Raw genomic sequence first — 27,850 nt, forward strand, 5'->3', positions numbered from 1 at the left:
ATGGAGAAGAAACTGGCTAATCTGAATTTGCTTGATGAGGAGGAAGATGTGTTTAGGGAGGAGGCCCCAGTGGTGGATAATGAGTACCAGTTCTGTTTGGTGAGGCAATGTTTAACAAATAGTGCGGTACATTTGTAACACCCCCTACCCGTATCTATTGCCGGAATAGGTACGAGGCATTACCGGAGTTTATTGAACATTTTCAGATAATTCTGAGTCATTTATTATTCATATTTTGAAAATAATCATAACGTCTCTTTATTGGGCCCTCGAAGCCCCAAACATACATTAAAAACCAACCGGAATTAAATCGGGATCATAAAAAAATTCGCAAAATCTTAAATTTTATTTTCATCTAAGTACTTACTATTTCAATGCTTCTTATAATTAAACATGTTACCATTCAATCAATAGCTTGACACTTGTCTAAGCGTCAAGCCACATCATTGTTAGTATACTTGCACATATTTCATATAAATTCAACATTGATATACTTATTTTCTCGACAAGTCACACTTGAGTTTAATAATTGTCTTTACTTACATAATTTCCTTGTATCAACATATCAAAGATAATCATATATGTACATGTCATGAAACATATCATTCTCTTACCGTTTCTTCATAAGTATATATCAATCATTTCATTATATCAATATTTCATGCTCCATTATTTCCATATATTTTATGTATATTTATTCCGGTAAAGTTTATATCAAACTTAACATAAATTATATTCCATGTACTTATTCTTATTTCGTTTATCTATCTTCATAATTATTTCATATAACTATTTTGTACATATATTTCCATATGACCAGTTCTTGTAAACATTTCACACAACCATTTTATATAACCATTCGTCATCTGATGCATATTACCTGAGTATCAATTGTTCAATAGATGTCATCGAGTCTCCCATCCACTGTCTTATTTATCTTTGACATGATGCCATAATGTCTTTCAACTATGGTCTTACTCATTTTCTGTCATGTTGCCATGGTATCTTTCAACCATGGTCTTATTCATTTCTTATCACGTTGCCATGGTATCTTTCAACCATGGTCTTATTCATTTCCCGTCATGTTGCCATGGTATCTTTCAACCATGGTCTTATTCATTTCATATCAGGTTGCCATGGTATCTTTCAACCATGGTCTTACACATTTCATATCAGATTGCCATGGTATCTTTCAACCATGGTTTTACACATTTCATATCAGAGAGCACACTCCCGCGAACCTCATCCTTGCAGCCGGATTACCAGACCAGGCTAAATCCCCTGCAATATAAACTCATAGAGTATTGTCGGTATTACCAGTCCAGGCTAAATCCCCTGCACCGACAATTACTCTAATGAGCTTGGATCTGAATTACCAGTCCAGGCTAAATTTAGACCCTAATTCGGATTACCCGTCTGGGCTAAATCCATTTTCCACATATTCTTCGGGAGGGCTATATCAGGGTAGGATCACTCGTCTGGGCTAGATCCTTTTTATCGTCAATTCCTTCTTAGAGATCCATCGAAATTTCCTTTCATTCAACCGGGATTTCTTCCCCTTTTCATCAAATATATCAATGTTTCATAAATTTTCATACAATGAACTTTCAAATCATATTCACATCAATAACATACATTTCAAGCATTTAAGAATATAATTCAAGTTATACGAACTTACCTAGCGAAATTGCAAAAATATCAAGATTCAGGGACATTTTGGTAATTTACCATTTTCCCAATTTTCACTCGATCTTAAATTGACAATTTCATTCAATTTATTAATTTGGATAATAAAACAATTCATTCCCTTCAATTTGGTCATTTTGACATTTTTATAAAATTGCCCCCTGAAGTTTTACTTTTATTCAATTTAGTCCTTAAGCCTAAAACATGCAAATTAGCCATGCTAGCTGAATATTCATATATATTTTCCTCCTCCTCCTCCTCCTCCTCCTCTCCATTCCACATCCTTAATGTATATAACACAATTGGAAGTAACATCATCTATAATTTTTATTATTTACTTTATGAATATTCAAACTGTCCATCTGTGTCATAGTCACTAAATTATTTATATCTAGAGATATAGAGCTCCAAATTAAGATCCACTAAATTTCCCTGAAACTAGACTCATATATCTTCTTTCCATAAAAGTTTCAGAATTTTTGGTTTATCCAATAAGTACAATTTATTCTTTAAATTTACCCCTATTCTGTTGTCTGATAGTTCTGACCCTTCTTCACTAAAAATTAATTATCTCCTCTTACAGAATTAAAATGATATTCCTGTTTATTTTTATTGAAAATAGACTCATTAAAGATTCTAAAAATATAAATTTAAGCCCCTAATTATTTCTATCCAATTTTTTATGATTTTCAAAAGTCAGAACAAGGGAACCCGAATTCATTCTGACCTTGTCTCAAAAAATTCATTATATCTCATGATTTACAAATCCATTACTTACACCGTTTCTTCTATAAGAAACTAGACTCAATAAGATTTAATCTCATATTTTATTCATCCTATAATTCGATTTCTAAAATTTTTGGTGATTTTTCAAAGTTAGACTACTACTACTATCTAGAACTGTTTTAGTGCAAGATATTAATTACCATGTTATAACACCCTTATTTTCTTTTTCTACACCATTTCTCATCACTTTCTCTTATTTTCTCTTCACTAACATATCAAGAACATAGGACCTTATGTAAGAAAACTCTACTATAACATTATTTCCATGATTTGTTAATAATAACAAACTTAAAAACATATTGAAATCTTGATGTACTTTCCTTTTCTTATTGACTTCAATCTTTAACTTGATTTTTCTCTCTCCTCCAGCTTCTATTTCTTGAATCCAACTTGATATTCTTGCTCCCCATCATCTCCTTGCTATCTTTATCTCTTGATGGCTATGGAATTTTTTTCAATTTTTAGGTGAAAATAATAAATTTTTGGAGGAATGACTAAATTGTAAGAAAAGGAAAACTTTCTTTCTTCTTCTTCTTCTCACGTTAGTTGCATGAGAAAGGTGATCATATCATCCTCCCCTTTCTTTCCTTTCATATATATATATTAAATAAAATAATAATAAAATAATAAAATATCATTTAAAAATTAATTTTTATTTAATTTATCTAAAATATCTCCAACATCATCATTGTCTCTAGATTTCTCTCTCTTCCAATTGACCATTTTGCCCTTTGTGATCTTTTAAAATTCCATTCTTGAGTCATCACTTAATTTGGTAAAATTGCAATTTAGTCCCTCATAATTCTTCACCTATTCAATTTGGTCCTAATTCATCAATTTTCCTTGGTTTCTAGATCATTCCACCCTTAAAATATTTGCACTATTAGTCCTTCAACTTTTCATATTTACACTTTAATCCTTCAAATTTTGAGTATTTACTTTTGGACCACAAAACTTTTCTCACTTTTACAATTTAATCCTTTTTTGAATCAATATGTCATAATATACTTCTCAATATTGACATAACTCAAAATTTCCTTTTTTGTCACTTTATTTCCTTATTTTACTATATCACGGATAATATTTTACTATAAAAATTTTCGGGATATTACAACATTTCCTTTCCTTGCATAATATTATGGCTAATTTGTGGTATCCCATTTGGGGATTTGTATTTCTAATCTAGGTGAAAGAAGGTATCTTTTTCAATTCTTTCATGTTGTAGATATGAATAGAATGCTTTCTGGAACCCCATGGTTTTTCAACAATCATTTTTTGATTTTGCACAAGATTTAGTCGGGGGAAAACCCACTGTTAGTTCTGTTATCTTCAATTGAGTTTTAGGTTAAGATACATGATTTGCCTCTAGCTTTAATGTTCGAATCAATGGCTAAACAGTTTAGGAATTTCTTAAGGTTGTTTCTTGAATATGATACATCAATACAAGTGTTGGGCATTCAAAAATTTATGCATATCAGAATTAAGTTGGATTTGAACCTGTCGTTGAAAAGAAAAAAAAGGTTCTGGCTGGTAAGGACTGTGTCTTTTATGCCCGATTTTAGTATGAGAAATTGAGTTTATTTTGTTTCAGTTGTGGCAAACTCGGTCATGGGGAAATTTTTTGCCCAATCAGAATCAGAGTTGAACCTTTTAAGGTAGTTTTTGGGTGGGGTATTTCTCTCTGTACAGCGACAAGAAGAAGAACCTCAACCGTGAGTCAATGGTTGTGAGAGGTGGATGGGTTGTTTTGCAAAATAATGGATAAGGAAAGTGGTATTGTTGGCCAAAATTTAATGGAGGATAAGGATTCTCAGCGTACTTGGAGGGGTGAGTTGGAGCAATGTTTTCCAAATCCTAATTTTATTCCTTTAGGGTTTGGAAAGGAAGCATCAATTATGGGAATTGATCATCGATAAAGTATGGATAGTAGTGATATTAGTTGGGCTGAGAATGAGAATGGGCCTATGGATTTGGTTTTGGATGGTGAGAATGATCTACTTTATATTTTGGAATGTAAGAAATGCCAACGTTTGTAGGAGATGTAGTAGTTTTATCAGAAAATGATATCGAGAGAGGTATCAATGAGAAATTGGCTAGCTTTGTAGGGCAGAGCAACTAAAAGCAATGAAACTTCTAAGTTGGAATGTTTGTAGTCTAGGGAAACTACAAAATGTTAATCGACTTAGGAACAAATTGAGAGCCATTAATCCTCAAATTTTGTTTCTTATGGAAACAAAGCCCAATTCAAAAAAGATAGGAGCGATCAGAAGGAAATGTGGATTTGGGAATGGCATTGATATAAGGGCTATAGGTTTAAGGATTGTATTTGGAATGGAGAGGTAACTCTTTAGTCACTATGAGGAGCTTTTCTCAATACCATATTGATGTTGATATCCAAGACAATGAAAATGAAGAAACTTAGAGATTAACGGGGTTTTATGGAAATCCCGATGAATGTAATAAATGGTTGTCGTAGGAGTTCTCAAACAATTAAGTCTCAAATAGTCTACCCCTCAGGTCAGAATGACAGATGTTTGAGTTTCGAACGACTTTGGAAGATTGTGGGTTGAGTGATTTAGGATTCAACGGTAGGTGGTACACATGGGAGAGAGGAAGGTTTTCTTCAACCAATATACGGGATAGGCTTGATTGAGAAGTTACGAATTTGGAATGGTAGAGTCTATTTCTAGGCTATTTGGTGGAGCATTTGAGCCACTAATTTCAAACCACTACTTGATTCTAGTGGACACAAGGGGAAGAATCCAGGACGTTCTTGATTGTGACTTTATTAAACTATCGATAATCAATACACAAATGCATCAATCCATCTTTTTTCTTAACAAATAACATAGGTGCGCCTAGAGAGAAACAGTAGGTCGAACGAAACCTCTATCTATCAATTTTTACAACTGTGCTTTTAATTCTTTTAACTCAGCCAGTGCCGTTCTGTATGGAGAAATCGATATTGGAGAAGTTCCCGAAACTAATTCAATAGTAAATTATACTTCTCTGACTGGCGGTAACCCTAGCAACTCCTCTAGAATTACATCCACTAAATCACAAATAGTCAAAACTAATTCCAACTTTGATTTTTAAGATTCGGTATATAATATATATGTTAAATACGTATCATACCCTTTTTGAACAAATTTCTGAGCTGCCAAAGTAGAGATAATATTGGTGAATCTGTCTAATCTATCTAATTTAACTCTGACTATTTCACCATTTTGACATTTCAAAATAATTTACTTTCATCTACAATTCACAATTGCATCATGCATAGTCAACCAATCCATGTCGAAAATCACATCAAACTTATCGAACAACAATAACATCAAATCAGCCAGAAAGTTGCAATCCCGAATTTTCAGTGGGTAATTTTTACAAACTTTATCAACTAACATAAATTGACCTATCGGATTAGATACTTTAACTACAAATTCAGTTGACTCTACTGGTATTTTTTTATATGTTACTAATGTAGCGCATATATACAAGTGTGTTGATCTTGGGACAATCAAAGCATAAATAGTAACATTGAAAAGAGAAAATTGTACCAATAATCATATCAGGTGTTGTGGCATCTTCTCGAGCTTGAATCGTATAAGCCCTAGCTGGTGCTCGTGCCTCCAATCGAACTATAATGTCCTTCGCACTGCTTCACTAACTCCTCATTTCCATTATTCTTCGATGGCCTACCTTTAAAAGGTGTACTCCCTGATCGAACCTTTTTGGGAAATCTTGGAGAAAATGGTTGAACGAACCATATTTAAAACATGACCCTTTCTTTACCAAGCACTCTCCAAAATGTTTCTTACCACAATATTGACAATCTGGCTTGTTTATGTTACTGACATTGCCAACACTAGCTGTTGGGGTAGCCTGAGGTCTCGAGCTACCTTGGTTCCCTCAATCTCTCCCAAAAAATCCGGATAAAGCTGACATACGACTACGAAATTCTTTTATCTTTTTTAAAAAAGAGGAGAACAATTTTCCAAGTTGTCTTTTACTCGATTCTCGAATTTTTTAATCTATCTTTTTCTTTGATTTGTTAAGATCATTCCCTTTTTGCACCCTATCTACTAACACAACAAACTCTTTCAACTCTAGTATCTCAACCAACAATTGAAGGTCTTCATTCAAGCCCTCTTCGAATCGGGTACACATAACAACTTTTGATAGGATACATTCCCAAGCATACTTATTGAGCCGAACAAACTCTTTCTCGTATTCAGTTACAGTTCTATAACCTTGTTTCAATTCAAGGAACTCTTTCTACTTTTTATCGAGATATGTTGACTAACATATTTCTTCCTGAACTTAGTTTGGGAAAAGTGACAACTTACACAAACTTTCGGTACCACCACTATCAAAGTATTCCACTATTGATATGCTTCATCTTTTAACAAAGAAATTGCACACTTCAGAAAATTGTTGGGAAAACACGACAACTCATCAAAAACTCTGGTAGTATTTTCTAACCATAAGTCAACCTTTTCTGGATCGTCCTTAACCTTACTGCGAAATTTTTCAACCTCGTATTTGCGAATTTTATCAACAGAAAGCTTGTTGACACGTATCTGTTTCAAACCCTAAGAATAGGGGCAGTTGGTTTGGTTATGGAGTATTACAGAACAATTTGAAACATTTAACAACAAAATGAACAATTAATCAATTTAAAATATTGACATTCAATTCCAGTATTCATTCATATCATAAATGCCTTTATGACCTTAAATTGAATTTACGGGGCCTTAAAAATAGTTTGAGAATAATTAGAGACTAGTTTGAAATAAAACACAAATTTTAAGAAAAATTTGAAAATTATGGAAACAGGGGTCACACAACCATGTGATTAACCGTGTACAATTCAAAGTATGGGTCAAAGTCGTGTCCAGCCTGTGTGCCCGCTTGTATGAGTATTCGAAATAGGATCACACGATTGTGTCACAGGTCGTGTGCTAGACCGTGTGTGTATTCGAAGTAAGGTCACACGGTCGTGTCACTAGGCCATGTAACTCTCTGAGACTATGTAGACCAACTTACACTTAAAATTTAAAATGACATACTGTCATATGGTGTGGCAATGTGTGGTGCACAGTCGTGTGACAACCCGTGTCCTAGGTCATATGCTAAATAACCCCTAATGCAAGCCAATTCAACAACCCTTTTTTACCTACCAAGACAAACCATCTCCAAACATATTCACACATTAAAACTCAATCAAACACATCTGAAACATGCCAAAATCAATCAATCTAGGTGCCTAACCAATGTGCCCTTATTGACACCACAATTCATTTGCCAAATTAAGCCAAATCAAACACCTATCACACACCAAGCTAACTTGCATTTAAATTTACATTCAACAAAGATAATCACATACCTAACTTATTATTCATTCATACCATTCATATCTCCTTCTAACAATCACACAATTTCATCTCAAATTATCACCTTAAATATATACTTAACACTACTTAAATATTCCATTTCATCCTATCTATTAAACAACATTTATATCTATCATTATAAAACATCAACTGAAAGACCAAAAGAATTTACAACCATACCATAAAACCAAAGTAACCAAACATATATACATGACCGCAAATTATTACCAAATCAAGTACTAAACATAAACAACATGAACAACATGAACAAGCTAACCAAAAGATCCTAATAGATGTCATTCATAACCAATATCATATGACCCAAAATATCTACCAAGATAAGAGATGGTAGTGTGTATGCTTCGACTTAACCTCTTGATCAACTAAGCTTTTTGTGATTTACAAATAAATGCACAAATAATAAACACATAAAGCTTAGTAAGTTCGAATAAATGAAAACATAACTCACCGAGTAAAATTACTTTACATAAAACATACATTATCTCAAATATCACTTACAGTCATTGATTTCTATTCACATGGAAAACTTTAGATCATTAATAAAATAACCATTCAATTTGTGGTCTTTTCCGGTTACTTTATTGTTCAGAAGATGCCATGGTATCTTTCAACCAGGGTCTTACACAATCTCAAGGTGGTGCCATAGTATCTTTCAACTATGGTCTTGATTCATTCACCTTTAATGCCATAGTATCTTTCAACTATGGTCTTATTCATCTTCAGGTATAGTGCCGTAGTATCTTTCAACTAGGGTCTTACCCGTTCTGGTTTAATGCCATAGTATCTTTCAACTATTGTCTTTCTCATTTCGGGTATAATGCCATAATATCTTTCAATCATGGTCTTTCTCGTTTCTCAAATCAATGAATCCAATCACCAATTTATGAATATATATATCAAGTTACATCTCATGACCAAATGAATTACTTTAGTTAAATTATGAATTTAGCTCAACAAAAACAATTGTGATGACAAATATGACGACTAGTCCGAGATTTTAGATTTTCCACGATTTAAGTCTGATTGGCCTATTTCATGAACTACATAACAATTTTTAGTCAATCAAATAATTAAAATATCTTACATAATTAATTCAAGCCATATAACTCTTATCAATGTATATTTATCCTTACATTTTTAACCTTTATGCAAATTAGTCCTTAAACTCGAAACTTACAAATTAATCACTTTTAAAGGAAAACCATGCTAGCCGATTTTTACCTAGATTCAATTCAGCCCACTTTTATCAAAATTTCACTAAATTTCCATGAAGTTTTTCTACTTTAACAATTTAATCTTTAAACATTAAAAACTACTTTACAAAATAGTTCTATGTAACAACCAAGCTTAATAATCTACCCTTAAACCTAAAAAAAACTTCAAACTCATCAATGACATAATTCAAAATATTTAATAGTTTTACAAATTAGTCCCCGAGTTAGCTAGATTATGCTAAAACGGACTCAAAAACAAAAATAAAAAATAAAAACAGGATTAAAATACATACCATGCAATAGTTTGAAGCTTGGTTGAATATCCCCTAACTAAAATGGTGGTTTCAGTTTAAAATAAAACAAAATAAGGAAGACGACGGCTTTCCATCATTTGTTTTGATTAATTTAATTATTTAATTATCAATTTACTATTTTACCCTTATGATTTTAACTTAGTAATTTATAAAACATGTCCACAATTGTCCACAATCTATCTATATGGTTTATTTACCATCTAAGTCCATTAATTTACATTTTCATAGCCATTTAACCTATTTAACTAATAGAAACTAATTTTTGCAACTTTTACTATTTATTCCTTTTTACTTAATTAACTAGCTAAACATTAAAATTTATTAACCAAATTAATACGACCCTGATATAACTTTATAAACATTAAATAAATAAGAAAATATTGACTTGCTTGTCAGAATTGTTGTCCCGAAACCACCATTTTTAACACCACTAAAATTGGATTGTTACAACGATTGAACATTTACAATTTAGTCTTTGGGCCTTAATTAATCACATTTTCGGCTAAGTTAACCAAATTTCAATATATTTTTATAACACCTCCATAAATATTCCTACTTAATATTTACGGACTCGATTTATAGAAATGGGGTTCCGAAATCACATTTTCCAACACCATTGGAAATTGGGTTAGTACATAAAGCTTATGACGAATACATACAGAATTTTTCATGGAGGTCAACTGATTAAATGAGGGCTTGTCTAACCCACTCGAACTGACCCGATTTGTGGAACATATGAAGAAGCCCATCTACTTAAAACGTTGGTGGCCTAGTGAAACAGTTTGGTAAAACTAGATTTACCATTATATAGCGCCACCATTTTATTGTGTTAGGGTTAATTTTTTTTACCTTTTATTTAAATTTAAAATATATTATTTTATTTGGTGGAGTCATATAAAATGGTGTCACTAGTGTTATTTGCTACCATTTTATTTTAAATGTTTTTTAACTAAAAATGATATTTTATTTGGTGGAGTCATATATAATGACGCCACCAATGTTAGAAATTTTTTAAAAATTTTAAAAAATATTATTTTATTTAATGGAGTCATATAAAATGGTGATACTAGTGTCAAGATTTTAACTATGATATTTGAAATATCAATAAAGAACTTAACCATTGCTTTCTTATATTATAGACAACAAAAATTTAGTTTTTTTTTAACAAAAAGGAGAATACTGAAAAAAAAAATTGTTAACAATGGGATATCATAATTTAATTTTGCAATAAATTTTAATTTTAGAATTTTTTATTTCGTATAAATAAATATCATATATAAGATGTCAAATAAAGAGTTTGTGATTTAACAATTTTACTATTTCGTTAACCCTCGATGAAGTGTGATCCATGTTTACTCGAGAAGACATTTTGATATCTGCATAAAGTATACAAAATAAATTTAATTAATTATTACACTACAATAATTCCTTTTAATATGATACATGCACATCAAAATATATTTACATACATTAATCGTATTTATTAGCTTCGAAACAAAAACAGCTTTTTTTTTTTTGTTTTTTCTCTACTCTTCTTTTCTTCTATTTCAAAAGTTTAAGGGGACCAAAAATAACCTCCCCTCCCTTTTAAAAGAAAATCAATTAATCTCTTCCTTCTAAGTTTTTTTTTCTTTTTCTTTTAAACATTGAACGGTAACTTAAAGAGTAACCTTTGACAAGTTATGCCGTTGACGTGATTAATGCAATGTGATCGATCAATATATTTATTTTTGAGCCTTTTGATTTTTTATTTTCTTTAAAATGCACTAGTTTATTTTTTTAAACAAATCAATCATTTCTCATTCTTTTTTTCAGTCAATTCCCTCTCCCACATTCATTTTTTTTCTTTCTTATTTTTTCCAAAACTTTATTTACTTTTTGGTCCTCTATTTCTTAATTTCTATTGAAAATGCTCATTATCAAACAATTAATTCACATTACATAAATAATTTACATAGAAATTATTTTACATTGCTAACATTTCAAATAACAATCAATTTACATAATTCAAAGAAATTATTCTATAAAATATAATTTTACATTTGCAACATTCCAAAATAATTTCACTTAACTTACAATATATAATTTTACAACAGGAGCAACTTTCTCAATACTAAAAAAAATTAAACGATTTTGTTCAATATCAACAATATTGTATCTTACAAATAAAACATAATTAAATGATTTTGTTCAAAACTAACAACATTATGTCTTACAAATTGAAAAATACAATGTTTAACCGCAGCACAAGCAAGTTTCTCAGTGCCTATTATCTTGCACCAAGGATGTTGTTGATATTGATGATCTCACCCGTGCAGTTCGATTTAGGATTCCTTAAAATCTTCAAACATCCCTTTGACCCAGAGAATACCAAATAATCTACTCATTGGCTGTATAACTAATTTGAACCCGTTGTCGTCCTACCACAACTAACGGAAAGACTTACAGAATCAATTTGAACCTGTTGCTAAATAAATAACTGGCAACCAAAAATAACCATTAAATATAAAAACATAAAAAAAACACTCATCATCTATCTCCCATTCATCATTTAACATGATATAATTAAAAAAAAATTCAACTTAGACTAATTTGTCATTGAGATTATATATAGCTATTTGATCATGTTAAATAGAATGACTTCACTGAATAAAATATTATTTTTAATTAAAAAAATTAAATTTTAGAAAAAAACTAATAGATTACATTGGTAGCGCCATTTTCTATGACACCACCCAATAAAATAACATTTTAAAATTTTTTTAACCTAAAACAGATTTATCCTTAACACAATAAAATGGTTGCATCATTCTCTATGACTCTATCACCCTTATTTATTTTTAGGCCTCCCAATTATTGAGAAATACCGATATTTTTTGGTATTTATTGAAGTGACATCATTCACTATAGCTCTACCAAAAATTAATTTTTTAATCCTATGTGTGAAGTGATATGTTAGTAGCATCAATTTCTTTAGCTCTACCAACTTTTACTATTTATTTTAGATCATTTACGTACATAATCAAGAAAGAAGGTGATTTTCATAATTATTCAAAATTTTAGAGTGATTTTAATAAAAAAAGCAAAATTCAACACTTGCATTTTGGTTTTGACAAGACTGTTGTTATACCGAGATTCATCACTTAATTAATGAAAGCTCCAGTTTTCAAATTCCAAAGAATTCATATCTTACACCAGTAAATAAGGGCCCACCAAGATCCATCTCAATAATTTATAGCACCACTACTGCAGGATCCTTCTTTCTAATACTAAATTCACGACATAAATTCCAAAAAAGCAGATATATAACCCTAGGCAATGCTGTTATTAATCTTAATATTCTATATTTACAAATTCAACTAAATGAATTAATCCTTCAAAAAATTTGAAAAAATATTAAAATATTTAAAAAATACATAAAAATTTCCAGACATGTTACAATCTTCACTTTTTTTTTAATATTACATTCTTTTATGTATTTTTGAATATTTTATATTTTATATTTTTTTATTATTAAAACTAAATTAATAAAAGGTGTAAATGTTAAAAGGAATTTTGGTTAACCAAATGTAACATTACAAATTATAATTAAATTACAATTTTATATTGTCCCCTAATCTCACACTAAAAAATAGTGTCAAGATATTGAATCTCCTTTCTTAGGTTATCTAAAATTATGGGTGAAATCTAAATTTTAAGAAAAAAATACTCCTTTATTTTATTATATTAATCAATATAATTTTGGTAGTTAAAATAAGATTGGCTTATGTATTTTGTTTTTTTGCTTGTTTCTAACATTACATTTTCCCACCCAACATTTTCAAAGAGTAAAAGTAAAAGAAAATTAAAAAAAAATACCATCCAAATGTTCAAATTTAGAAGTAAAAAGTTAATGAATAAGTTAGCATTTGGATTTCGGAATTAATTTAGAAAACGTTTACTTTATTTTTTAAAACGTACGTGTCAAATATTTCTTCTATTAACAGGGATAGGACAATTTGCAGCAATTTTGTTTATTCTACCAAATGTTAGAATTTTATCCAAATTTTGATGTTGAAAAAATTAATAGTTGAATTGAATTCATGTGATAAATTCGATGGGTAATAAAAATGATTTTTTTTAATTATTATAATTTTACCGAGACTAAGAAAATGTTAAATTAAGTGAATTTAAAAAGAAAAAAAATTTCTATAATAAGGATAATATAATATAATTTGCTTGGAGGTAATCTTACATCCCGTCAACTAAATACTTGAATCTTACATTCTAGTTAAATGAATCAAGTAAGGTAATCTCACATTCCATCCATAATCTACAATTTAGCGAACCAAAACTACCTTGTGGGTTAAATTTTTTAGAATCTAGATTAAATTAATAAAATATGTAAATTTTGATGACTAAATTTAATATTATATCAATTAAAAATTCATTATCAATAACATTAGTGACAATTTTGAAAACTTTTGGAGTTGGGTGACCAAATTAAAAATACACAAATACTTGAATGACTAATGGTGTAGTTTACCTAAAATATAAGGTTAAAATGTATTGTTAATCCTTGTATAGAATTTGATATTTGGTCCTTACACTTTAAAAGTTAAAAATTCAGTCCTACCTTTTCGATTTAAAAATCCTAGTACAATCATTATTGTTGCTGTTAGTTTTTGTCAAAATTGATCAATTTAACAAATTTATTTCCTATCGATTAGCCTAATCAAAATTCTAAGTTAACAAATTTTGATAGGAAATATTTACGATTTTAATGACAATATTTTTAAATAAAAAATACTTAATTTTAAATATTTTAAATCTCAAATTTTATCAAATTTAATAATTAGTGACAAATATAATGATTATTATGATATCAACAACAAATTTGAAGTGATGGTGATTGATTAATATTGTTTGTACAGCTTTGAATGGTTGTAGATTAAGGATATAAAGAGCCCTTTCCTTTTTCAACTCTTTATTGCGAAGACTGCATTTCGGACTTATGCCATACTAGCTACCATGCATTGCAGTTAAACAAAAAGAAACCAAAATCTAACCTCTATCTAATATCACTTGTACAGGATGTGCTAAATCCTCTCCACCTTTAAGAGAATGCAATAAAACCTGTGCCATCTGAGATAGTAACATAGTTGCCTACTCATTTTTTTACTTAAAAAAATACTAATTTTTTAATACATTATCCAATTTTTCTTAAATTTACTACTGTCGTGCGAAATCCTAATAATAAAGAAAATAGGATACAATGTTTGGGATGCCTACATGTGCTGCTGACTAAATGTATTTCATTTTGTTTGGATTGATGTAATGACTATAATGTGGAGTTAAGGTATGAGAGCAACAACTTCTACGACCAAAGCACTCAAGAAGGACACTCCATGATATGTGGGAATGAGTCAGCATCGGAGCCTAATTCTTTTGAAGCGACGGTGCAGGATGTACTAGCAAATCTTCAAGTTGCCACACCAAAGATTAATGGTTACTTCGCTGCAATAAACAAGAAAGTGGGCGACAGTGGTGGAAATGCAACCGTGTATGGCGTGGCACAATGTATCGAAGCCATTACTGAAATTGGCTGCCACGATTGCATGCAAGTGGTGTCTACTGACATCCAACGATGCCCTCCTAATACCAATGGTCGAGCTGTGGATGTTGGGTGTTTTTTGAGGTACTCTAACTCTCCTTTCTTTGCTGATAACCAAACCACCGACATTACGCCCTTCCTGTCAACTCCTAGTAAGCCTCACTTCATCTTTATATCTTTATCTATTTTCTTCTTTATATATAAGCTGCTATTACATCTTTCAAACTTTACAAACAAATTCATAAGTTATATTTAAAATTTTACAAACAAATTCACAAGTAATTGTTAGGGAAATATATACGGAGGTAGGTGTTGTTTGATTTGCTAAAAAAATTATTATTAAAAATTTAAGTATTGAATTTAAGTCATAAAATCTGTTTGACGTATTACTTAAAGTTAAGTACAAATCGTAATTAGATTGTTTGATCAACATAAAATTTTAATTATGAAATATTTACTCTACATTTGATCTCTATTTTTTAAATATTCCTTTTTATTTTAAACAAAAATAAAATTTTAAACATAAAATCTGCAACACCCCTCACCGAAATTGATGATTAACACCGACAAATAATATCACATCAATACAATGTTTGCACTTACAAAAACTTTTATGGTAAACATTCTTCATAAAACAAATTTAAAAGATTTCATACATCTATGATTACATATTTCTATAAACTTGTCATACATTTCAAAATTTAATCAAATTGATTTCCAAGTATTAGAAAGAGGTAAAAACATGAAACTAGTTTTCGGTTGCTCAATTAACTTAAAATACATACTTTCAAAAATGGAACAATAATGAATTCTTTTGAAAATCAAGTCATTTTGGTCCATTAAAGTATCACTCTCAAGGTCTGAAAACACATTTCCAATTATTTATAAGTTTTCTTTACAAAAATATAACATTGGACCTTGTTTGGGGTTGATTTGAGCTTGAAATAGGTGCAAGGGTAGAGGTTTTAGTACCTCTACCTTGTACTGTAGCATTTTAGTTGCTAACTTGGTTATACCGATACAACCAAGCCATGTCCCGATACTTGGATCATTGGAGCATTAAAATTGGTTCAAAAACACTTTAAACATCCCCAAACATCATCAAATCATACCAATAAGTTTCAATTCATTTCAAGAGCTTATAAACACTCATTTGAACACACATTCGTCCTTAAAACATAATCAAATCAAAACAACTCCAAAAAGACTTAACTTGAAAGTGTTAAAACATTATACATTTCATAAAAAAATCCTAACTGTTACAAGCTTAATAAGGAATACACTTAGTCTATGTACATGCCACTCAAAATATACCAAAATAATCCTTTAGATAGTGTGTTTCTTTGAGCTTGATCCACTCTTTCAACTGCAAAACGAAATCTACAAAACAAAAACAAACAGAGGTAAGCTTGCTTGAAGCTTAGTAAGTTCGTAAAATAACGATAGAGCTTATCGCAATTTAACTTAACAACACAATTGGATAACAAATAAGCTAATTCCTTGTAGTTCACAATCTACCATAGGTAAGAGCTACATGTTTCATTAAATCAATTTTCTCAGATATCATTAGCTCATCATTTCAGAAATGTAGAGTATCGCTCGTTTGAGCTAGTTCTAGAACATTGATTGTTTCACAATGCTCTTCACACAAACTGACGAGGATTTGCAACGTATGTAGGACCTCATCCATCGTTAGGGTTCATTCATCAGAATAGAGCATTCAGTTGTTTCACTAGTTCTCGATGTTGTTCACACAAGCTATTGAAAATCCGTAACTTATATAGGATTTTCAGCCATCGGAATAATCCATATCATCAGAACAAAATATTTAATCATTTAATCACTTCATGTCCCAACCCAAGGTTGAATCACCTTAATCGTTTGTACCACCAACTCTCAATTGATCAAGCATGCTTAGAAATTCCACATCTTAAATATAGAAAATGTATGGAAAGAAAAGAAAAACTAATTATAAAAATTAGAAATACGAACTTACCGGCTGATTTGTAAAAATAGTCAAAGTACAAGGACTACTCCGCTACCTTATCTTTTCCTTAGTTATCAATATGTTCGTGATCTAAAACAATAGATTCATTCAATTAACTAAATAGCAACCAAATTTAATCATTCTATACAATTTAGTCCTTCTTGACATTTACAAAATTACCATCAACTTTTCACCTTTATTCAATTTAGTCCCTAAGCCCTAAACATGCAAATAACCCATTTTCTCATAAACCCATTTCAGCCAAAACCTTCTATGGTTTTCCAACAACTCCTATTTGCAAATATTTCATAACAAGTACAAGCAATTTCATCATTTTAGCAATTTAGTCCTTAATAATTAAAATCATCAAAACTACTTTACAAAACAGTCCAATCTAACATCTAAGCTTAAAAATCTTTCAAATGCTTTAAGAAAACAATTCAACTCATCAATGGCACAATCCAAAATGTTTCACAATTGATTCGAACTCATTCTCGTGATTTGATTCGAGTCATTTTTTTTTCCCGATCGTAAAATTAAGAAGTATGAATTGACGTTCTCAAAGTAAGTTGTAAAAGAGCAAGTTGGCTAGAAAACAAGAAAACTATTTTAAGTGTTTAAAGATATAAGAAAGGTTTCAATTTCAAGGCTAAAGATAGAACCAATATTATAGACAATATTGACCCAAATCTTATAGTAGCTCGAAATGGAATTGATAGCTAATCGTGACCCACTATCTATGGAAGATAGGAACCAACGATATAAGGTTGAACACCACACTTTGGAAAAGTGATAAGTTCAGAAAATGATAGGACGCCACAAGAAAATCTTGATAAGTCAATAGAGTCAAGAGAGAACAAAGGAAGTTGAACACTCACCAATATGATAAAGTTCATAAAATAATCAGAAGTCCTTACAAAATGAAATAAGCTAAGTATTTATAGGATGCAAAAGCTCCAGCCGAATGGAAAGAATGTGATCAGCTTAATTAAGTTTTAAATGAGCTGAAATGGCTATTGAAATGATCAACATGTCTTTTGGAAATTCCTAGACCTAGGTGATGCCAATGGACAAGTTGTTAACATTCCCAATCAGTTAACCATGTAGACTTAATTAGCTGAGCTGAATCTTGCAAGTAGTTGTTTAACCAAGGAGATGTAAACACCATTTAATCCTTCATTGGGAAGCCGAATATGCAGTAGCCCTCTTAATGCAATTGTGGTGCACAAACAGCCTCCATGGTGTGAACATGCTAATTTGATTAGCCTCCATGGTGTGAACTTAGTTGCAAGCTAAATGGTCTAATGTGAAAATGCTTAAGGCCTTTGCCCTCCACGAAAAGGCACTTAGAGGAGAGTAATCAGCAACCTTTGTCTTGAATGCAAGTCCACATGCATGCTTCTCCATTAATTACCGTCCATTGAACTTGTTTGTTGATCAGCTAGTGTGAAAAACTTACAAACACATTAAAATTCAGCTTAAATTCAATAATAAGACACAATTTAGACATCATTATTGTGTCTAATAGACACAATAATGAAGGTTGAACAAAGACACATTAAAATGCTGCACTAAATAAGACATATTTAATAAACTTAAGACATATTTAAAATGTCTAAATTAATGCATATTAAAACTCAAATTAATTAGGTCTAACTTATGACACATTTAAAGACTCAAGCTATAAAAACTAACATAACTAAATCAACTAAATAATTTATTCTAGCAACTAAAAAATAGCTAAATGGCAAACTGAAAATTAAAGTTTAGTTTTGAGCAAGCTGCAAGGAACACATGAAGAGCTGGTCCATGAATGATCAATAAGCCTTACAATTGCTTCTCCCCATATTTAGTCAATGTAGTACGAAATAGCTTCTTTGAACATCTTGGCTCGTGCACGAGTGATCGGCCCTAAGGGAAGCTCAATGGGTTCGGCAGCAACAGGCTTAGGCATAATCGCATCAACAGTTTTATAAATTAATCCTCAGGTTAGCTAGATTAAGCTAATATGAGCTCAAAAATATAAAAAATACTAAAAACGAGCTAAGATTTACTTACAAATCAAAGCTTTAAGTTGGAAGCTAATAAACCTTAATATTTCCCCTTTGAGTCGTGGAGGAGATGGAGGTTTTAAGCCAAAGGATCATCCTTTTCTTTATTTTTATTTATTTATATACCTAGGTTTTATTGTAAATAAATAAACTTTCTTAATTAATTCTAAATTAATCACCATTAAGCTTAATTAACTTATCCACATGTGCATAACCTCATGTGAACCCATTACCTTAACTCCTTTAGGTTAAATTACCCATTTAGTCCTCCTTCATAACAAGCTTAACTTTTATAGTCTTTACAATTCAGTCATTTTTACTTAATTAACTTCCTAAATAATATAATCTCATAACCAAAATTTAATACTACACTAATGACCTCGTAAATATTAAAATAATAAAAATTTACGAACCGACACATCAGATTTGTGGTCCGAAAACCACTATTTCTAACACTACTAAAAAATGGGTTGTTATACTTATGTTGCTCCTTGGCCTTCTAGCTATAGTAACTAGGGTTCATCATGTCGATCAACTAAATCTTTACCGGTGGGTAAACTTGTTTATCATGACATTTCTTGTAATAATGGGTACAAGAAAGAGAGGCATCATATATGAAGTTTGTTTTTTCAAAGAAGTTTTTAAATTTGCCTTCTTTTTTAGTAAATTGACAAAAACCAAACCTCTTTTTTTCAAAGAAAGCACTTAGAGATTCAATCATGTCATTACATTTTTGTTGCCTTATGTAAGACACCAAAAAATAATCATACAAGTTCTTTTTTTCTAGTTTAAATAATCTATTTGAACTTGCATACCATTCAACTTATTTTTTGTTTCATCCTTGGCTATGGTTAATGATTCATTCTTTTGTACTTGGAGTCGTGACCTCAAACTTCGTAGCCAATTCATCAAAAACATCTTGTAACTCTTCAAATGAATATTCATTTATTAGTTAGAATGTACCTTGGACTTATCAAAAGCTATGAGGCAAAGGTTGGAAATGTCATTGTTTTCCTAATTATTGGATGAATCACTACCGCTCTATGTTTCCATCATTTCCTTCTTCTTTTTCTCGAATGCCCCTCTTTTTCCTTCCATTAAGGATATTCAAACTTGATGTAACTCGGTTTCTTGCACTCATAGCAAATGATTAGTTTGTTCTCTTTCTTGCTTGACTCCCCCTCAGTGAATTCCTTTCTTGGAGGTCTTTTAGCCTTATTAAACTTCATAAACTACTTAAAATTCTTACAAGCATGGTCATTTTTTCATCATCATCCTCTTCATTACTTGAGTCACATTCCTTCTCATGTGTGGTAGATTAAAAAGCTACACCAAATCTATTTAGACTCTCTTTGACCTCTTAATTATTTCTACAATTGATCTTCATCTCTTAAGTGAGTAGAGATATAAGAAGCTTATTGAGTGATATCTTATCAAAGTCTTTAGCTTTTTAAATGATTGTCACCTTAGCTTCCTAAAACTTTGGAAGACTACTAAACTTCTTTTTCACCATCTCCTTGTTTGGATAGCTCTTCCCAAGTGCTTTAGCCCATTGAGATATTAGTGAATTGATTGGACATCTCCTTTATGCCTTCATCTAGCTTGACTTTGAATAACTCATAATCTAAAATAAGAAGACTATAATATTTGATCTTTGATTCTATTTGTTCTTTCATGTGTGACCTCAAGCTTGTCCCACATTTCTTTTATATTTTCACTCATGTATACTCTATTGTACTCTTTTGGACCAAGAACACAATATAGAGTATGCCTGGTATTGTAATTCAATTGAATTTTTTTATGTCTTCTTCATCCTACTCATCTTCTTTATCAACAATTTCTCCATCTATTCTCTTCTTAGGGATGAATAAACCGTTGGTGATAACTCTCCAAACTTCATTGGCTTGGATAAACAACTTCATTCTTGTTCTTAAATGTAAGTAGTTTGCTCTATTGAATAGTGGAGATCTCATGGTAGATTGTCTTTCTCCCAACATTACGGAGTTTTGCTCAAATGCCATCAAACACACGTCCTCCAAGGTAAATACTTCTTGGTAATGGTTTTCCATGGTTGTTATAGTTGAGCTCTTCAAGGATCTTGTCTTTTGATGGTTTGATAATATTTAGAGCTCTAGCTTTAGTACTAACTGTAAAGCTTAATTTGTACCAAGATAGGGGGTTAATTGGTGATTGAAAATTTTGGAAGAAAGATGACAAATAAAAATGACACAATGATTTATAGTGTTTTAGCACCAATTGCCAACATCCACTACCTTAACTCTTCACAACTAAGGATTTCCCAATTCCAACAATATGATATCTTTTAAGGACAAGGTTTAACCTTTACAACAATATCTTTTAAATAGGGAAGATAAAACCACTTCTCCTTAAGGTTTTCTACCCAAAACCTTATGTAACCTCTCACAAATTTGATATATAGATAGAGAAAAAAGAGATACCACTCTAAGACTGATTCACAATAATCAAGCTCACTCAAATGAATTACAACACTTAAAATATTGAAAGAAAATAAAGCCCTAATTGTGTACAATAGAAATATGATAATTACAAGTGAAAGATTAATTTTTTACACAATAAACATTGTACACTTGTTTTATTTTTCTTGATGTTCTTGCTTCTTATTTATACCCTTTCATTGATTTCTAACTATTTGGAGTAGTTAGAGGGAAAATTGAATCGTTTGAGACATTAACTCTACCATTAAATGCAATTGTAGGGGCGTATGTTCTAATACCCTACTTGAATAAATTCATTGTTAGGCCCATAAGTACCAAACCCAAAAGATGTGTTTCAATACCTCTTTCTTTGCAATCTGATACCCCTAAAGGTTAAAAAATTGATTTTAGCTCCCAAGTTTCGGACCACATGGAGCTTGGGTCTAGTACACAAGCATGTGTATTAATAGTTAAGCTTAAGGAGTCCAATACCCCTAAAGTTAGTAGTTTATTGACTTATTGCCGTCCAATACTGTAGAAGAGTATTGGACCACAAGTAGAGGTGAGCGTTCGATTGAATCGAGTTAAATCAAATGAAAAAATTTCAAGTTAATTGAGTTCATGAGTCCTATTTTATCATCCTAACTCAGTTTGAAATTTTTTCAAATCGAGTCTAGTGAAATGAAATTCAAGTTGAATTGAGTGAAATTGTTCAAGTTAAATTAAAAAAATTAAACATGTCAAATAAAAATATTGTTATAATATAACTAATTCCATGTTAGAGCACATAAATTAGAACTTTTTTTTTCAAAGCAAAATAAATAAATAAAAAGATACTTGAGCATGATAAATTTGAATCATTAATTAGGTCCCCAAAATTATTATTTTAAAAAAATTAACTTTTTTATATATTTTTAGAATTTTTATATATTTTTAAATTTAAAATTATTTTAAAATTTGAAAAAAAATTATTTTTTTTTGTAATTTTTGTTAAGAGAGACCAATTTGCTTGTTTTCAAAGTTGATAGGGACCAAAAGATTATTTACAACAATCTATTATTCGAATTATTTGAGTTATTCAAATTGTGAAATTCATCTTGACTTGAAACTCGAATTTTTTTTCGATTTTTTCGAATCGAATTGAATTTTGCTCAACTCTAACCACAACCCTTGTTATGTAAAAAAAACACGATTAAAAAAGGATTTTTAAGAGCTTTTAAAACTTGTTAAGATTTTATTTAAAATAACTTTTAAATTTACTTGAAAATAATTTCTTAAAAAATCCTATTAATCTAAGATTTGAAAATTAAAACTAGGAGAATAAATAAAAATTTATAAGATAAATCCCAGATACTCTACCTTTTCATATTTTCAATCCGTAATTTTGCTTCTAAATTTTGTTTAATCCACTTTGAAAATTCATATTTTTGAAATGATTACAAACTTGCCGGACTCTTTCAGTTCTTTTTTTGTTATCATCATTCATGAGAAATTAAAGGATTTAAAAAACAAAGCACTAATTTTGACCATTTTCCTATCACTTTCCCTTTATTCAACAAACTTCTAAATTAATGCTTTCTGGAATTTGTTCTTAAAAACTTGAATTAAAAAGATGCATGATAAAATATTTTTATATTTTAATTTTTTTATGTGCCATACTAATTATAATTCAATAATCAGACGAGCATTTGACTTTCTAATTTATTTAAAATATAACCAAAAAAAATCTTATTTGTATGTAAAATTAAAAGAATATTCAAAATTTTGGTTGTTTTTGGAAAATTTGGCAATAATAGGTAGTTATTTTTACTAAATATGTGAAGGATACATATTTTGTATATAATAAATAAACTGTAAGATTAAATATGGAACAAATTGCAGGTAGTTCAAGCAAAAGGAATGGCATTATAGGAGGAGTGGTGGGAGGTGCTGCATTTCTTTTGCTTATTATAGCAATGCTGGTTTGGTTTAAGCAAGCATCAAGGCCAAAAGGGTCACCAATTAGAGGTATGTGATAATAGTGCACAAGTAACTTGAGTTTGCATAAATTTTGTACGACTGTTAGATCTATTTTAAAGAAAATTTTATTGTTGAAATATGAAAGGATATAAGTGCACTCATTTGTAACAGGTGACATATTAGGTGCAACGGAGTTGCAAGGCCCCATCAACTACAAATACAAAGATTTGAGTACTGCTACAAAAAATTTTAGCAATCAAAATAAATTAGGAGAAGGTGGTTTCGGTGATGTATACAAGGTAAACAAGTTAAATTATATTAGGATGATTAAAAAAAAAGTCAATTTTTAAGTATTTGATGCCATATACTTAAAAAAAATTTCTTAAATACTATCATACACTCTTTGTTGCTAGGTCATATTTTAACCCTAATTATATTAAGATTTTGTATTAATTGATTAAATTAAAAACTATCTTAAATTCCTATATTAAATAAAAATTAACTAAACAAAGATTTAAGATTTTGAGTTGGGGTGAATACCATAAGTTTAATTATGGGCAGGGTGTTTTAAAGAACGGGAAAATAGTTGCAATTAAGAAGCTGGCGATAATGCAATCACGAAGAGCAAAATTAGACTTCGAAAGTGAGTTGAAGTTAATAAGTAACGTTCATCACAGAAATCTCATCCGTCTTCTTGGATGTTGTAGCAAAGGCCCTGAACTTCTCCTTGTCTACGAATACATGGCTAATAGTAGCCTTGACAAGTTTTTATTTGGTAAATTTTCTTCTTCCCTTTCATCTACTCTTCTACACCATATCATTGCTTTTGATGGTTATGCCATGGATGGTAATTTTACAGGTGATAGACGAGGCTCTCTAATTTGGAAACAGAGATGTGATATAATAGTAGGCATTGCGAGAGGCCTTACGTATCTGCATGAGGAATTTCATGTATGCATCATTCATCGTGATATAAAGTCAAGCAATATCCTTTTGGATAATGATTTCCATCCTAAGATAGCTGATTTTGGGTTAGCAAGACTTTTGCCTCAAGATAAGAGTCATTTGAGCACCAAATTTGCAGGAACGTTGTAAGTGCTTTCGTGATTTTTTTCCTTATATTAATTAAATAATATTGTTTGCATCAATTAATGAATGGATGATATATTTGTAATGTAAAAGGGGATTCCATGGACAACTATCAGAAAAGACTGATGTGTATAGCTATGGGATTGTTGTCCTAGAAATTGTAAGTGGTCAAAAAAGTCATGACACCACAGCCGATCCCGATACCGAGTTTCTCCTGAAAAAGGTAAATCAAGTAACTTACACTTCCATCATTTATTTTTCCATGTATATATTTTCTTATTTTCTCCTTGAAATCTTTGACTTTTTCGACATATATCAAATGGAATATCTTCCATTTCGGTAAATCAAGTATCTTTCATTCACCAAATATTTAGACAAGTGTTTGAGCAACATTGCTTGAAATAGAAGAATAAAACCTTAACTAAGCAAAGATGAAAAACTAAATCAAAGTCAAAAGACAATTAATCAAAGATATTATTAGTGAAAATGAGAGAAGATCATGAATAGGAAATGAAGGATTGTTTTTCTTTAATCACCCTTCTAGTTCTAAGATAGGTGTAGACTCCACAACACCTATCTTGTCACGATTATATTTGTAGGTAGCAGTAGATACTATGTAACAATAATGAGTGAGTTTGCAATTTGATCAACAACATTGATGTGGTGACAGTTTTTATCACCAACTTAATTTGCTAAAATACAAAGTGCTAGTTAACAAATTTAATATCGGAAAAATAGGTTAATAGAGATGTAAGAATAATTTGCTATTAATACATCCAGATAAATGACTCAGATCAACTTCTTCGAGATCAAGATAGAACCTTAAAGGAAGACATATTAAGCAGCTTTACAACTAGAATAAAGGTTTCTTTTAAAGTCATTACTTGACCATTGGTGAAATCTCTTAGCTACTAAGCGATCTTTATATATCACAAGTGTGACATATATAGTTTTCTACTTAATTTTGAATACCTATTTACAACCAATAATGTTGTGAGAAGAAGGTAGCACTAAGGACCATGTATTATTCTTCACCATTGCATGGATCTCTTCAATCAAGGAATTTCTCTTGCTTGTTTTTGGTCTGGCTAACAATCTGGTTCACTCTATATACAACTAGATCAAAATAGTCAGTTCGCATCTTATGCATAAAAATCTTAGTTTGGGACCTTATAGTGATACGAGTAAATGGAGGTGGTTGAAAGGCGTGGTGAAGGAGAAGATGAGAGAGAAGGTACATTTACCTATTGTGATGGAGCGAAAGGAGCTTCATTACTTACGGTGGCATATAAAAGGAATTCTAAATGGAGTGATATCAATTAGAATAATCAAATATTCTAGGGTGGAGATTTTGATAGGATGGTGACATCCAATGGCTATAGTCAGTAGGAGACAACAAGCTATTTCTAGGCATAGGCTAGAAGTTTGCATTGTCATCATTAGTGATTGGAGAAATGAAGGTGGTTGCTAGCTTGAGCTTGAGTAGTGGCAATCTAATGGAATAGGATTTATATAAGAGAATACATCAACATCTAATGAAGTTGTATTGTATGAAGGATGCTTAAATAATAAGTTTGGTATGGAAAAACAAGAAATATTCTCATATCCAACATTTGCAATAATAATTTAGTTAATCAGATCACAAATTTCAATATTATTCATATTAAGAGGAACTTAATTGAATGGAACAAAGCACTAAAACAGTTCAGGAACTATTTAAGGACTAAATTGATCAATTCAAAAAATTCTGGGCAAAATTGTAAAACAGGGGACACACGACCGTGTAGGAAGTTATAGGCCATGTGGAGGGGTTACACGATCGTGTAACAGGCTGTGGCCGTGTGTCAAATGCAAAATTAGGCTACAAGGGAGGCACGACCGTGTGACAGACCATGTGGAGGGTTCTAGGCCGTGTGAGAATCGAAAATCCTAAGGTTTTAGGGGACATGGTCGTGTGGTCCACATGCCTGTGTAGCCCTAATCCTAGGCACGGTTTGCTCAAATTCAGTTGTAAAAGAATGCATTTCACCAAAAGCTTGAACGTTGTACCTTGCGCTCAAATCTGATTCGACATACCTAAAATAGGTCCTTCAAACGACATATTTGCACTAATTAACAATTGTTTTCATGATTTAATGAGATTAATGGAAAGAGTCGACAAGAATCATAGAAGATCGTAAAAAATTATTAGCTTGAATGAAGAATTAGCCTTGGATAGAAGTACTATGAAATTTAGGGATTTAATCATAGAGGTCGAGATGAACTTATCGATTTTTGAAAAAAATTAAGGATGCTACTTGACAATAATTCTAACACCGTTAAAAATTCAAGAAACGAGGTTGATCCGATACGAGAAAGAAAATAATCAATAGTTCAAGGATGGAAATATGTTGCAATTACAAGAGAAAAGAGGAGAAAAAGAAAAGAGGAAGAAAATAAAAAGCGAATGAAGACGAATTTTACTAGAATTGTGAAAAAGGATTATTATTCTAAACCGAATAGGAATAGGAAGGACTAAATAGCTAGGGTTTGTAAACCTTTGGGGCGACAAGGGTAATTTCTCCAAATTTTGGGTAGAATTAAAAGAAAAAATGAAAAGGAAAGGATGTGGTTTGACCTTAGGTGTACAAGGAGGGAGAAATATGTTAAACATTGGGCTACTACTCATTTCTTATTTAATTTTTACTTCAAATAATATTTGTTTTAGTGTACTTTTATCCTAGGTTGTTGAAAATTAAAAGAAAAAAATAGGAGAATAGTAATTAACCATAAAGCCTAAGGTTCATTTCTTATCTATTCGTTACGATTAACCCCTATATTTTGGGGTGTGACAAAATTATTATAGTGTAATATACAATATGAAATGGACTGAAGTTGAATAGTTGAAAATTCAATCAATATTAGTGTAACAAATTAAGAAACAATAATATAGTTAAAATGAATGATACAGGCATGGAGGTTGTATGAGGATAACATGCACCAACAATTAGTGGACGAAAGCTTGGATCCAAATGAATATGAAGCAGAAGAAGTGAGAAGAATGGTAGAAATAGGATTAATGTGCACTCAGTCAACAACGGCGTTGAGGCCAAGCATGTCACAAGTTGTTGTATTGCTGAGAAGCCAAGGGTCGATTGAAAGCAAACCAATTACAAGGCCCACCTTCATTGAATCAAATCATCCAAGAATTGGAGAAGCATCCACCTCAACTGCCTCCTCCTCAGCATCCATTGCCACGCTCTCCATCACTCAACTCTCATCTCGTTAACTTTGTACACATTGGAAATTCTGATAAATTTGA

General features: G+C 30.9%; 1 protein-coding gene across 1 annotated transcript; it reads left to right on the forward strand.

Moving 5' to 3' along the window:
• LOC107956632 (cold-responsive protein kinase 1-like) lies at positions 1-27,850 on the forward strand. Its single transcript, XM_041082094.1, has 9 exons — positions 1-104; positions 14,753-15,148; positions 19,643-19,650; positions 23,383-23,508; positions 23,632-23,759; positions 24,022-24,235; positions 24,320-24,551; positions 24,643-24,772; positions 27,500-27,850. The coding sequence occupies exons 1-9, from the start codon at positions 1-3 to the stop codon at positions 27,815-27,817; spliced, it is 1,656 nt and encodes a 551-aa protein (XP_040938028.1). The 3' UTR covers positions 27,818-27,850.

Source organism: Gossypium hirsutum, chromosome A11 (assembly GCF_007990345.1).
Source record: "Gossypium hirsutum isolate 1008001.06 chromosome A11, Gossypium_hirsutum_v2.1, whole genome shotgun sequence".
NCBI classification, from domain to species: domain Eukaryota; kingdom Viridiplantae; phylum Streptophyta; class Magnoliopsida; order Malvales; family Malvaceae; genus Gossypium; species Gossypium hirsutum.

Coding starts and splice junctions, on each gene's coding strand:
- LOC107956632 (XM_041082094.1), top strand. CDS start 1: ATGGAGAAGAAACTGGCTAATCTGAATTTGCTTGATGAGGAGGAAGAT. Junction 105..14,752: donor TACCAGTTCTGTTTGGTGAG/GCAATGTTTAAC, acceptor TGTGGAGTTAAG/GTATGAGAGCAACAACTTCT. Junction 24,236..24,319: donor CCTTGACAAGTTTTTATTTG/GTAAATTTTCTT, acceptor GTAATTTTACAG/GTGATAGACGAGGCTCTCTA.